Here is a 14,984-nt window from a genome sequence, read left to right as displayed (position 1 = left end):
AAACCAAGTTTCAGGATTAGGCAAGCAGACTACTGTTTCAGAAGTGACAAACTAAGTCTTCAGTTTTGGCATCTGTCAGTATAAATACATGTGAAAGATTGCTTTTCAGATAATTATCTTGATTATCCTTCATTTTCTTTATCTAGCAAAGATATGCTGAAATGTATTTTGAATGAGAGATGAAAGCCAGGGAGAACTGGAAGAGGTGGTCATGGTGTTAAATTTGTATTTTGAAGGTAATTGCAGAATAAATGGAGCATCAAAATAAATGCCAAGGTATTAATTTCCCTAATCTTTCTAGCCTGAAGTGCATTCTGTTGATGTTACTAGGAAGATGTCTTGCCTTCACTATGGATGTTTGATGTGAGTGGAAAATGGTCTCTCTTCAGACTAGTCTTGAAACTAACAAGGGGCAAACTTCTGTACAAGATATAGGACCATGATGAAGGAAAAGAGATGGGTAGAGAAGAATAATACTAGTCCTGCTGTAAGGCAGTTGCAGAATGTTTGTCCTCTAATTCCTGTCAGAACACTGAGTTCATACAGGGAGTATAGAAAAAAAGCATTGGATTATTATCCAGGCATTAAGAAAACAATATGTTTGATTTTCTTTAAACATTGGCTAGTTAAATCTCAAAGCTTATTATCAGTTTTTCCAGCTGAAAGAAAAACCAATGACTTGTAGTGTAAGTTTCTTGGCACCTTGAACCAAATTCTAAACGCAAATGTTTCAATAATGTTGGCACTATTTTCAAGTCAGCACAGGTAAAGCGCATTCACAAGTGCAATATCTAAGCTAAAAGGTGCATTGCAAAAGGTATTTGAATAGGTATTCAAACAGCATTATCTTGAAAGTGAAAAAGATAATTCCTTGCTAGAGAGGGGCTGACTTTTCTGTTACTCTGTAGGTCTTGTACCCGTTTGCCTCCGGTTTCTTGCCCTCGTTTCATTTGTTCTTCTAATGCTGTATTTCTTATGTCTTCCATCTCAAGAAACACATTCTGGAGAGTGTGTTTCGCCCTCTTGTTAGTTTTTCTTATTGTGAGCCAATATTTGTCATAGCCAAGGCTAATTTAAATGGCAAAGTATGTTCTTCATATTTACATCCTCAAAATCTATGATATTTATACAATAGAATGCGTGTAGTATCTTTGGTGTACTTGGTGTGTAGGGAGAGGTAAGAAAGTAATGTTTTCACATCCTTTCTTATTAAAAAAAGCAAACGATTAGTACAAGAGGTTTATCTTTCATATTTTCAAAGGAAATCCGCTAACGTGCACCATTCCTTATGCAACAGTGATTTTAAAAAAGATATTTTTTTCTTGTTTTGGTTATGATTTGGTTGTAATTTTTGTTGTTGTCGTTTTATTTTCTCCCCTCTCCTAGTTAGCCGTAAGTCAGTGTGCTACACTAATGTAATGCTTTTATCGTAGGCAATACGTGCATTTTGTGAGCCTGTACTGCATGGTGTATTTCTGTGGAGTTAAAGGTTTGGAGAAGCCTACAAAGTTAGTAGAACAATCAGTTTTTAATTTATTTTTTAATTATCAAGAGGTTTTTTCTTGTCTTGGCTTTCTGAGAGATGAATGTGGATGCATGCAGTTATGTAATATAATGATGATACCTTCTGTTAGTTGCTTGCTTTTCTTTTTCCGTTTGCTGAGCAGCACAAAGTAAGCTAGCCAGCTCTTGTGCTGACTTTCTTGTGTTCTGCCTACTCGAGCAGTTTTCTCTGCTGGTTCTCTGAATTTAGGGGAAAACTTTATTGATGCCAGCCATGTTGCATCTGTTTCCTGTAGGAAACTGTTGTGAACTTTTCACTGCTCTTGATTTACTAGTGTAACATGCTGCTCTGTCCTGTGATCAAACAGAGCAGGCCATGTCCAGAAATGGCTCCCTGACACACACTTTGCTATGAACAGAAAGGGTAAACAGTAAACAGGATTTCTCACTTTGGTAGAAGTAATGTTATTTACTTTGGCTCATGAAAGCTGAAGATTCTTGTCCTGAATGAAAGAACGTGTTTTTTGGACAACAAGAAGTGAAAACCTAAACTTTGTCCTTGGGTTAGTGTTAGTCCTGATGCGTAGTAATACTTTCATGTGCCTTATGCTGATGTTAGAATGATATCCTAGTCATTATATTCAATTTTATACTCAGTAGTAGTTAATATAATATTTTTCATTAGAGCCTTCTCTTAATTATGTTTGATATTGAATCAGTTGCAGTTTTCTGCAATTAGGTGTGTGAAAGAGAGTCATTGCTGCTTTTGAGAATATATTTGAACCCTGGTGTATTGCTGCTCTTGCTTTAGTGTCCATTTTTGTCATTGAGTATACTCTTCTTCATTGGAACAAGTTCTTGGTCCATTACTAAAGCACTTTTTATTTACCCTCACTGAAGAACTGCAGTACTTTCTGATACAGAAGAGCATGCATAAGATATAGTCAGGTAAAAGCGTGTTAACAAGATTTCTGTCCTTTTTCGTCTGAATTAGAAGCTAAGGTTTGGTTGCCTCTCTGGCTGGACTGTAGAAAAAATATTTTGTCAGCAATTCATTGAAAACTTGGAGCTGTATTTCAGCTCTCACTGAAGTACATACCACTAGGACTGCTTAGCCTCAGTATTTGCAATAGAGCCAGTATTCTGTTGTAAAGATTTGGGTCCCTTGTGCCCCAGCTAAGTGAACACTCCCGGTTTTAAGTGTCCGTTATGGCATTATATGGCTGAGTTGAAATGCAAACTATTCTTCCCAGAGGTTATGCTCACTGCTGGACTCATAAATGACTGGAATTAAGATGTTCTTACTTTTAAAGTTAAAAATATTATTTAATTCCTACCTACCTTCTCGTCTCTCAGCTGGAGCATCCAGTTTCATATTACACTGAATAAAAAGTAAATGCCACGTGTGTTTGTTCCTCTTGGCTGGGCTTTCTTGCTGTCGAACACTGCTTTCAGGTGTGGAAAATCTTTCTTTGAATAACCAGGTGACTTCTGGTTATAGGCAAAATTTTATTCAATATTTTATTCCCTTTTATTGTGCACTGAAATTTATGACTTAATGCGCCTCTAAGTTTGTATCCAATGAATTCCACAAATAAACACTTAGGATGCTCAAATTATTTTTGCAGTTGCTGCCATGAGCCATTAGGACAGAGAGAGGACATCCAGGACAAATATTTGGGTTTAAGTTCATTGACTGAACTGTAGTTTCTCCCATGGGGTCCTCACTCGTCCATTCAGCTAGTACATGTTGGGTTATCTACTCTTCACCCATCACATCACAGGAAAGCAAGCACATGTTTTAAAATCTTTTTTTTGGCAATTCGTCCTCTGTGATCCTATATTCGTATTTAAAGTCCAAGTCTCCAAGTTGGAAAAGTCCTTAGGGAAAGTTCAGGAGGAAGTTCTTTCCAAGTGTGACGCCTTTGGCTTCTCCCTTCAGTCTTGCAGCAGTTCTGTAGGGAGATTTTGTCAGAGGAAATCTGAGATTATTCTGAGCAGTTCCTCAGGGCTCCTTTTTTAGGAGCAGCTGTTGGTAGTGGACCTTCTGCAGTTCCTCTATTGTCTGCCATAAACCCCTCTCCCAGTTAAAGAGAGCAGAGGAAGCATCTTTAAAGGCGGACATAGCTTTCTGGAATTTTCCTGTAACATCTGCCTACTTCTCAAGTCACGAGATGTTTGGTAGAAGACAGGGGTCTCCTGTTAGTGAAGAGGGAATGTCTGAAATGTTGGCCATGCTTCCTGAGAGGGGTGGGTTATGGGAGCTAAGGCCTCAGTTCAGTGACTTCTGAATCTAATCAGTGATGGAAAGACAAGACACATGCTTTCTAACAGATTGTGAAACAGAGGACGGCTATTTTGCATATCAGCTTAGTGAGAATGAGACTGTAAGTGCTGATGCATTTTGAAAATGTGTTTGTAGATGGGCAGCGTAACAAACTGCCTCAGAACATGGAAGAAAGGAAGGTTACAGTGCTGGGATGCACACCTAAGCGTGTCTTTGAGTGATACAGTTTTCATTAAGTCTTCTCTGTTGTATGCTATGAGCTAAGAAATAGTTAATAAATTTAAGAAGGAAGTCAGTTCTAGAAGGAATGCCCTGGACAGATTTTATTTTTAGTCCTTATATGATCATACCTGTTTATCCAGACCAGACGGTCTGAAAGCTAATTTCATTAAGCTTGTGGTTACTTATAAGCATCAGAAATGCTTCTGTCTCTGAAATCTGTAAAGTTGCATTGCAGAATGTAATTCACACAATAAATACTCTCTTGCACTGATACTTCCTCATCTTTCTCTTTGTAGGAGCTTTATCCTCTAAACTGCTCCAAGATTTTTTTTGATGCTGCTGCCTTTGCTATGTTTAATGCTAGATGCCGAGTGGCATTTTTAGGTGGTATTAATTAACATATATTAAACAAGGTATTCTTAAACTGCTTCTAAACTTCTAGTTAACACAGCTCCTCAACTTGTTTCAGGCTAGCAATCTGGTAATCTTGAATAATAAGAACTATCTGCTGCTGCTGCTGCTGCTGGTCTCACTCCCGAGAGCACTGATCTGAGGAGGCAGATTGTGTAGCTCCAGCTGAGGTTCTTCAAAACATCGCTTGACTGGCTGTATACCCCTTTGTTTTGTAGCTCTTGGCTAAAATCTTAGAGCAAGAAGAAACTGGAAGTTTCAGGACTGAAAGCTGTTGAAACTTACCTGTCTTGTCCTGAATGTTTTGATCTATAGTTGGGCTTGTGAGGAGTGCCCAGAGCTTGCTGCTCTCAGAAAGTCTTAAGAGTATGATGTTACAGTATATTCTTGCAGGTCTTTCCAAAGAAGCTGGCTCTGCAGAAACAAGTTCGTTTCCTTTCTTGGATATGATTCATGGCATACACTAATTAAATGATCCTATCTCCTTGATGGTTCTTTGCTGTGCGGTTGTCTTCTAGAAAATGTGTTGGTTTTTCCATCAGCAGCTACTGTCTAGGCTATTAGCTTCAGAATTGATACCCTCTGACTTTGGTAAAAAACTTTCATGCTGCTACGGGAATGGTGCATGAGTGGCCATTCCTGTCCTGTCTTTAGTTCTGAGACCTTGTCCTTTACTATAGGCTTCCCCTTTCAGGTTTGGTTATGATCTGTTGCTTCCATCTTGCCCTGCTTATGATCACAATTATAATCGGTCTTTCTGCATTATGCATCTTTTGGTTCTGCTTCCTTCACCCCTACGCTCCATCTTCTGTTCTATTCAAAGGGATGGGTGTGGTTTTCATGCACTTGTGTGGCAATAAACTATATTCTCTGTATCTTCCATCTTTCCAATATAGCTTTGTAATGGGTATGCTGATTTACTTCTTCTGGCGTGTTGATTCCCATGTTGTATGTGCGGTATGCTGAAAAGGCTTTCCAAGCACTGCCATTAATTAATTTTTTTTTTTTTTTCCCACTAAAAGCTTTTCCTTAAAACATGCAGAGAGCTATGCCTTAGGCTCTGGAAAATTGTGAAGCCTTTAAAAAGTCATTTCTCTACATTTCCCACACATCCACTCCCTTTTGGATTTGTATTAATCAACAGCAGAAAAGTGTGTCACACAGTTTAGAAGCTACTGTATTTAGAAGAGAAACCGGCACAGAATGCCACGAGATCTATTTTAGAATATTGAACCTGCAAACATATGTGTTTTGTAAAATAATTAGGAAAAAGTAGTACAAAATTACATTATAATTTATCTTAACCGAGACCAATGTGTATTCTAAAAGCTGTTTATTTAAGAAATACTTTGGTGGTTCCATTAGAGATGAGAGTATAGCTTGTGTCATCAGTTTTTCCAAGTGTGTGCATGGGGCAGTGTTGCTACTATGGAAAGGAAAAGCAGGTTGTATTTTTGATTCCTGAAGAGCAAGGAACAGAAATCCTCCATTTTAAAATAAGAGGCATAATACGCCTTTTGGCTTCCAGAAAAACGATATTAAGAGTGTGGTCAACTGTTTGGCATAGGAAGTAAGATTTTCTGAACATCCACTTTCTCTTTTGGAAACCACAGCTCAATGATGACTGTAAAGATTAGGCTGTGGGGCTCCCCCTCCCCATTTTTTGCCTTTGGTTATTTTGTCCTGGTTTATGGAAAGTGGAAAGAAGTGTGGACAGAAACTAGTTCTCCTGTGGCAAGGAGTCTCGCCCATGGGCACAGATTTAAAAGCAAAGATGGAACTCCTCAGTGGAGTGCTTGTTGCTTAATTGGTATGCATGTGGTGGAGAAAACAGAAAATGTTACTTTTTTTTCCATTTTCTTTATTTTTCTTTTTCATTTTGGGCTGGCAACTCTGTCTCTTCACTCTGACAATTTAGGGTGTCCCCTGCCCCCTTCTTCTACCCTCCAGAAAGTAATTCTTATTTTTAATTCCAGGAAAATTGGAGTTACATTGCAGGTTCCAAGTTCAACTGTGGTTTTAAATAATACTGACAATTGGAAAAGTTTCTTTAATTGTAGAGATCTGAGTAGCTTCTACTTTCTCTTTGCAATTGCAGTGTACTGGCACAGATTTCCTCAGTCTTTCAAAGCCCAGCCTTACATATTTATTTATCTTGTCACCTCTTTCTTCTTGCATATTTTATGGATGGGGGAAGCAGGAAATCATTTTCCTTCCCCCCCCCCCCCCCCGGTAGCTCTTCAAAAAAATATAATTATTTGCACTTCACACATAAATAAAAATAAGTCTTCTACTGCCTTTTGAACTGAATGGGATTGTCCTCTGAATCAGCAAAATATTACAGGTAATCTGAACTCAGTTTTCTAGACCTGAGAATTTAGTTGGTGGACAGTATCAGGGCCTGTAAGGAAGATGCATTCATTATGGGTAATGCCTTTTGAAGATGGAAGGATGTTCACTGTTTTGCTTGATTCAGCTCAGGAGAGAACTATTGTAATGCGTGATATATGGGTATCCATTTAAACATGGAAATGTGTTTCCTTATTCTTTTGAGCGAGGAGTGCTGGTGTTCAAGTAGGGTGAATTTCCTAGTTTCTAGAGGTCTTTGTGACAACACATGTATTCCAGTGTTTAATAAATAGCTTTGTACTTGTAATTGTTTTTTAAATAGTTTTGATAAACTGCTTGCATTCTTGTGGAAGTACCAAAATATATCTGTTTCTGAAGTATGTTCTAGTCCCAAACAATTCTGCATAAGGCATATTGCTTTTTTGGCATCTTAAAACGCAGGCAGTATGGCTTTGAAAGGTTAGGTATCTAAATTGTGGTGGGTTTTTTACTTCAAAATTTGTATGATTTGTGACATTTGTTTCTGAAACTACAAAAATGGCTTTTTTATTCTTACTAAGTATTTTGGATAGAGTGGCATTATTGTAGGATGGTGAAAAATATGTTTGGTTTTGAGATTGGAAGAGAAGTTTGCTGTTCAAATAGAGAATCACCATGTGTTTTTCTTTCTTCTAAAAAATTTGTGGGGGTTTTCTTCATATTCTGAGACCAAGGACACTTCTCAAAACTTGCTAATGGGATCAAATTAACTTAATATGGAGTATTACATTTGATGATAAAGTTGATTGCTTACACCAGGCTTTGATTGTAGCAAGCTTAGTGGTCATTTGGAATAAACTGAGCACAAATGTAGCTCATACCATTTCATCTTGGCTGCTTCTCAAGTTCAGTTTGGTACAATGCAGCCCTTGTGCTATTGTGAAGTCTTTGAACTGAACATCTCCTCCTGTATTTACCTACTATGTAAGCACTTGATTTTTTTTAGGTTTTTAGCCAGACAATTTCTTAAAAGTCAAGAAAATTGGCATATTTAACACTGTTCATTTGTTACTGTGTTACGCTTGCATAACAACTTTAATTTTCACCATTTCCTTCACTAAATTACTATGGTCCTCAGTTTATCCCAGTAGTTCTGCTGTTGGCTCCAAAGAAAGTTTAAATCTCCTACCAAAGCTTTTTGTGTGCATCTGACATGCCATATTCAGTCAGTAACCCAAAACTGAATGTCTTCTTTTAGTTCAGAGTTGTGGATGGCCTACTTTTCTTCTTTTCCTCTGCCTTAAATGAAAAACAGGAGAGCTGAGGACTAAAGACAGTAGATTTAATTTTCTGCATCCTTGCTTAGCTACCACCAGAATTTCTGGCCATGGTAGCAAGAGTTGAAAGTGCTTTACTCCTTTACTAATTCTTCTGTTATCTCTTGGTGATGGTCTTTTACAATATGCTACTGCTCTATTCTTCATCATGCAGTGATGAGGTAAGTTGCTAAGATGAAAGAGAAACATAAATGCAGAAGCAAAATTTCTGAGGTGTAACATCATGTCATGAAATAAAAGGGTAAGGAGCACACAGAGAAGTCTATGCTCCTTTATAAGCAGAAACTTTATTCTGAAATACTGCAAGCTCCTCAAGCAGTAGAAGTCTAATCCACAGAACGTGAAATATGTGCGTGAATAAATGCAAGAATGTAGACCCAAGTAACAACTAAAATACAGGTTGTCTTCTTTGCAATAGTAATCACTAATGTGCACCTAGTAGCACTAGTTTTTTTTGAGATAATTACTGATCCCTTTTTAACTGCAAGGCAAATGGACAAGAAGATTTCCTCTAAATAAAGTTATGAAAATTAAGGTTGAAATTCTTAGTCTGAACTGCAAGATTGAAAAACTGAGGTTTAGATTGTCTCCTTATATGCACTTTCTCCATACTTCATTGTCAGCTGAAATTTATAATATATGAGGCTAAGTACTATGTTCTGCACAGCTCTGATTATTATGCTTTTTTCTTTTACGTGTCCAGATAAAAGCTTTTGCTTATACTCAAATCTTTGAAAAATAAAAGTCAGTTGTTATCATTCTGAAGGTTGAACTGTGGATGGCTTGTATGCAATGAATTGTTGGTTCAGGAACTGCAGAAGCGTTCGACTTGACTACCCTGCTGATGGCTTGATTCAGTTGCTATGGCTGAGTGTGTGCTGCTCAGTTGGAATACTTTTGTGCTTTTGACTTTGGGGAAGTCTGCAAGTCCAAATTTGTGTTGAGAAACTCTTGAATCAGTACTACACTGCTCAGAATGCCAATTTTATGTTAATGATTCCCTATGCCTGTACTTTTTTTCTTTTTCCTTGAAAGTGTGTACAAATATCAGTTAAGAAAAAAGAACATCATAAAACAGCTTTTATTATCCCTCCTTCTCTTAAAAATGTCTAGTTTACAGTAACTGAACCAGATGCTGGCTAAGTCCGCAGTTACCGTTAAAAATATAATAGCTATTAGTCTTTTGGACCTCTTCTTCTCCTGTTTCCCCAATTGTCATTGAGTATTCATCCAAAAAATACTTCACTGCAGCTGGAACTCTTCTATGTGATCTTCCTGTTAGCTGTGTAGTGGGTTATGGATACAGAAAATAAAAGGCTGTCAGCAAAGTGAAAAGTAGGGAGAAAGTGGAGGGAATATTGAAATCACTTGGTTTTCGTATTATTTTAGCTATATCTTTTCAGTAGTTTAATCAGCTCAGAGGATGCTCTGAGATCTGACCTGTATTTATATTTAATAGGTAGACATGCCGCTTTGAAAATGCGTTGTTTAGTATGCATATACCTGTGCAGCATATATAATGCTGTCAGTACTCCTAGGAGTGTATTTTGAAGAGTAAAATATTTTTACATACTTTGTTGTTCCCATAATGCTAAAGGTACATGTCTGTGTTGAAAATAAATGACTAGCATTTGCTATTGACCGCTGTGAATGGTTCTTGGGAAATTGATCACTGTAAATACTGGTGGTGGGGTAAGGCTAGGCTGACCATACCTCTGTGCCTCATAGAGCAAAGAGTTAGATTTGGTTATCAGCTTAGGTTCCATTACAAAAGGAGACAAGGCTATATTTTTATAAGTTGAGAACAGCATTTTTCTGCCTTACATCTGACAAAGAAGTTTCCATTTGGTTTGATGTTTTGCTAGAATTTTTTAAATAAGAAATTATTTGGGCATTTTTTTGACTGTTTGGTGCACATAAAATAGTGTTGTGAAGAGTAGTATACTAGTTTTCAAGCTTGAACTTTGATTATTTTTTTTTTTCTGATATGCATAAACAATTAGATGAGTGTTTTATTTAAATTGTGGTGTGCCTAACTGGCAAGAGACCCTAACTAGCTTTCCTTCAAGCATTTGAGTGTGCTGAATTGATGGGAAATGACCATTGCTGTGTTAGGAAAGATGCTGCAGGACAACACGCAATTATTTTGTGACAATTGCTATCCGTTAGCAAGGAGGACCGGAAGCACGTAACCCAGTCATCAACAGGATAAAATAACTGATGCCATTTGGAGTAAATGTAGATGCTGAGTTTTGTAGCACCAGTAACACCTTTTTTTTTTTCCCCCCCCTCTTTAGGTTCATGATTGTTACAGACTATTTGCTGAAATGTCCAGAGTTGGTAGAAGCCCTCTATGCCAAACTGAGCAATCAAGAAAGGTAACCCCAAAAACCAATGTGGCTTTTAGTATTTAGCATTCCATATAGAGTATCCTGTTCACATGATTGAAAAACTGTGTGGTTTCATAGTTGGCACAAAATCTCTAAATACATGTTTCTATGTCAGTAATGGTTTTAAATTGGTTGGTTAACATTACAGCTTAGCCACAACTGGCAGTGATTTATGTAGGGTTGCAGAATCCAGGTTGGCGCCATTACTTGGTAAAGAAATATTCAAAAAAAAAAAGTCAAGATTTCATGCCTGTGTCTTGATTTCATAAGAGCACCACACCCTGCAGTGTTTTACAGCTGTATTTGAAATATCCTCAACTGTTCGTACGCCTGTTGTAATTAAAAGAAATTAAAGGAAGCCTTTACTAAAGTTGGAAATGTGTCTCCCACTGGTTAACAGAACCTAAAAAATGCAGATATGCAGATGCCCATTATTACTTAATCTTTCAGTATTTCCACTATATAAAAACATGAAAGGCTTTAACTAGCTAGTTTTCCTTCAAGTGTTTCTGTAAATATATGCTGAATTAATGGGGAATGGCCCTTGCTGTATTTGGGAAAATGCTCATTTGCAATTGCTTTAATCGAAGGTTAGGGAAGATAAATTTTTGGAAATCCTGTACTATAATTCTACTTCTCCTCCAACTGCTTGAAGATCTTGTCATCTTGTTTATGCAGTCAATATAGCTTCTTTGGTCCCCATTGACCCAGAGAAACTCAGAGTTCCCCCTATGGTATTCCCAGGTGAAAGACAAAGCAGTAAACAAAGCAGCCCCTTAATGTTGGAGGTTTTTTCCTGGTTTGGGGGGAGGTTGTTCAGTTTGGTTTGGTTTGGTTTTTGTTGTTTTTTTTTCCTGTGACTAAAGGCAGTGTTATTACAAATGGGGGTACAGACACTGATCAGAGATTAGAAAGAAGCAAAAGGGGTGGCAGGCAACTAAAGAATATATGATAGGTTGAAAACCATAGATCAAACAGCATTGATGTATAAGCATGGGAATGCTAAGGAGGGAAATAACTGTCCTCTTCCTTTATGCAGGCTGACCAAATAGAAATGAATATGAGCTGGGGGCTTATTGTGCCTGGAAGTAGGGGCTCCTTAACCATTTAGAGGGAAAGAATGCTTTAAATGAATGAGCCAGGTTTAATCCCTTTGTGAGATGTCATAGATGGCAGTTTGTATGTTTTCTTAATCCCCTGGGGACAGCCAGGACTGGGTTAGGTTTTCGGTTGTACTTGAAGTAATAGATGTAATCAGTTTCTAGAAAGGTCTCAGCTGGATTTGTTGCATGCACCGTGCTATAGAGGGTGATTTGCTGCCTCTACAGAAAGGCTTTTGGTGTAGGCATCATATGGATGATCACACGCAGGCTGGGTAGTCGCAGCATATTCACTGAATTTGCGGTAAATCCCAAGAGTTCTGCAAACCAAGTAAACTTCATTACATTTTTCAAAAGCATAAATCACAATACAGTTTAATATGAATTTGATACTGCTTAATTTACTGTCAAACATATGGAAGTAAGTGGTATAGAAATAGTCCTTTTGCATATGAGCTGTAGAAGAAAACCCTGTCGTGGCATCTTCCCATGTAGTGTTAGCATATTTAAGAATGCATTCTTTTGAGATATATGAGGAGACAAATCCAATTTAGATAAAAACATTTTGACTGTCATTAACTGGACGAAAAAGTAACTGTATAAACCAAAGCATAGGGAATTCATTGTTTCAAAACGAGACAAGGAGCCTTCACCGCAAGAGTTGCCGCACTGGGTGTCCAATAGGGCTGACCAAGTCATATAAACGAAGAAAGGACAGATGTGGTATTGAGGTGTCTGGGGAAAGCAGTTTGCACTCATGAATATATGGTAACTCTCAGTATCGTGCACATTAAATACACTTACTTTAAATATATTTACTGAAATGAAATTAACTATGCTGAGAAAGTTTGGGAATACGTACCTTCGTGGTGACTCTTGAAGTTGGCAGTTGCCTTAGATAACCAAAGTATATGCAGTTGCATAACCGCAGTTATTTGCACTATTCACAGTATTCGCACTATTCAGAGTATTTCCTGTAATTGAAATCTAGTGCATTTGTGATACACTGGCCGTAGTGAATGCCATGAAGTAGTTCTTGTTGTAGAAGTGGATCTGGAATCTGAATTTTCAATTCAAATAAAATTCTTGACTTCTGAACAACTCTCTTTCATTTCCAGCAAATCTAAGCACTTTGGTGTTGCATGTCTAAGTTTGCAAATGGCCTGAAATAAAAACTGTGATAATATGATCAGCTTTTTAATGGTATTCTGGCTTTGAAAAGTGTATGATGATGTGACAATGCCTGCTGTTTCTCTGCAAGTGATTATTGCAAAAACATACGGCTGTGGTATTGAGCCAGAAAACTAGATTCTTGAATTCTTTGCCAGATTTGAGATTTCCCTGCACGTGTGTACAAGTATTTGGCAGAAGTATTTAGAAAAAGCCTGTTTTGCTTTAATCCAAGTTAGCCTTGAGTGTAGACAGCATAAGTTAATGTTTTGATAGTCTTAATTACATTGTAAAACCTTCAAAATGAGTTAATCTGTATTGTCACTTTTAAGAAGGAGTTTTGGTTTAATAGTAACGAAAATGCAACTGCTTAGCAACTGAATCGGTGTTTTGAAGATGCTCAACTACTTGCATCTTTAGTTTTCACTTTTGTGCTACTTCATGTTAAGAGTTCTCGGTGAATGATGTAGACATTTACGATCTTACCGGATGGGGGATTTTGTTCTTGGTGATGCTCACAAACACAGAATAGCACTTGCTAAGAGGTTATAAAGCAGGCATGCTTGATAGAAAAATTGTTTGGTGAGAATAAAATAACTACAATTTTACAGTGTTATTCTTAGACAGGCTTAGCAAGACTTCACTTTATTTTTTTAATAATGACCTTCCAGATTTAAATTTCACTTAATTGCTGTGGTTTATTTGCAGACTGTAGGAGACAGCAATGTGTTTTACTGATGATTGCAAATAATTTACAGGAGTTAGTTCTAAGTTCCTGCCAGTTTGGTCAGCTTTTGGAAGAACTGGTTTAAGTTTGGCTAGGGGAAAAAAAACAAGAGAATGACAAAAAGACTTTCTAACTGGTGTCTAAGGAAAAGGAAGATGACATGGCATGATCATTGCCAAATAGAAATAAAATCATAAGTAGAATACACAAAATTATATTTTAGATATTGAACTGCTACAAAGATTCATGATGAAACATGCTAAAACTGTCAATACATTTGTCATATCTGTATTTAGCTGTATGTAGGCAAACAAGTAGGAACAAACTCTGCCATTTGAATGGCTAAATGGCTCTGAGATCGTTTAAAAGAAATTACCAAATTGCATTGTGTAGGAGAACTAACTTGGAAAGATTCGGGTAAGTCTTGGAAGAAAACAGAGAGAAACAATAGAAGAAAGGGGTGTAAAGGAACTTGCACCAGAACAAAAAGCATTGCTCTCAGGAAACTGTTGGCTGAATGGCAAGACTTGCTTGAAATTCAGAGTAGAGATGGGCATGTCCTGAATGGCTGTGCCTGGAAGAAAACTCAGGAAAAGAATTTTGACATGAATGGCTAAAAAGAACAGAAAACTTTAAAAGAAATTCCATACAGGTGGTGTTTTAATGTCACTCCCATTTCTCTGGAAGAATTATGATTGTCTAAAAGTGCACCCAGTTATATTACAAGAGGAAGAGTAATACAGAAAACTTCCCTATTTACAGCAGTCTCATCTCACTAATACAGTTTGTGGAAATATATAGTGACCCTCCAACTTCTTTACAAATGTATTGTTTGCCATTCTTTAAACATGTATTACTCAGATCATTGGTACAACAGTAGCTGACTAGAACTGTTAAATAAGAGACAATATTTTATTGGAATAATTCCTGTAATCATAAAGTTTTGAGCAGCCTGCTTTCTTAGCTGATAAAAATTGACATGTAAAATCTAACCCTGTCTTGGGGATGGATGACACATCTGTGCACTTAGTTTGATTTTTGCATAGTCTGAGGCCAAATCTGAAAGACTTCATTCAGTTGGGGATGTTGGATAAATGGACTCCTAGTTTGTAGGTGGGCAAGTGTGTGGTACTCAGTTGTAACCTGCAGAAAAAACAGAACAACTGCTTTGTGTCAGTGCTCCGTCACATACATAAGCAAAGCCTGTGAGAGAGGTTACCAGTGTTTGACAGCCTTCTGTCTGAAGTCCACCCTTTCAAAAATGCGTTCAGTGTATTTCTGTGCTACCATGTTGAAAAAGCTTTTTGTCCTCATTCAGATAATTGTTTAATGCAGCTGTATTGATGACATTGAGGGTTGAGTTTAGCAAGAACTGAGTAGCTGTTAGGTGATTAATAGGGGTGGGTTCTTGGAGGTTAATAAAGCAGTGACCGTGCTTTTTCCACAGAAAAAGACATTTCTCTTCCCCTTGTGAAAACCTGCTTGGTAAATTTAAAAAAAAAGAAGAAA

The 14,984-nt window shown here is 37.4% G+C and overlaps 1 protein-coding gene across 4 annotated transcripts in view; it reads left to right on the top strand.

The window, feature by feature from the left end:
- Window positions 1–14,984, top strand: part of ATXN10 (ataxin 10) — a 113,579-nt gene that overhangs the window by 29,607 nt on the left and 68,988 nt on the right. For all 4 annotated transcript variants that reach the window (XM_061472021.1, XM_061472023.1, XM_061472022.1 and 1 more), the window contains one exon: window positions 10,386–10,466. In XM_061472021.1, the coding sequence (XP_061328005.1) occupies window positions 10,386–10,466 (81 nt within the window). The remainder of the gene's footprint in view (window positions 1–10,385; window positions 10,467–14,984) is intronic.

The sequence above is a fragment of the Pezoporus flaviventris genome, unplaced genomic scaffold (genome assembly GCF_033815535.1).
Source record: "Pezoporus flaviventris isolate CSIRO_AGI_PZ_B2104156 unplaced genomic scaffold, CSIRO_AGI_Pfla_v1 ptg000070l, whole genome shotgun sequence".
In the NCBI taxonomy this organism is placed as follows: domain Eukaryota; kingdom Metazoa; phylum Chordata; class Aves; order Psittaciformes; family Psittacidae; genus Pezoporus; species Pezoporus flaviventris.
This window is presented reverse-complemented; position numbering and strand designations above follow the sequence as displayed.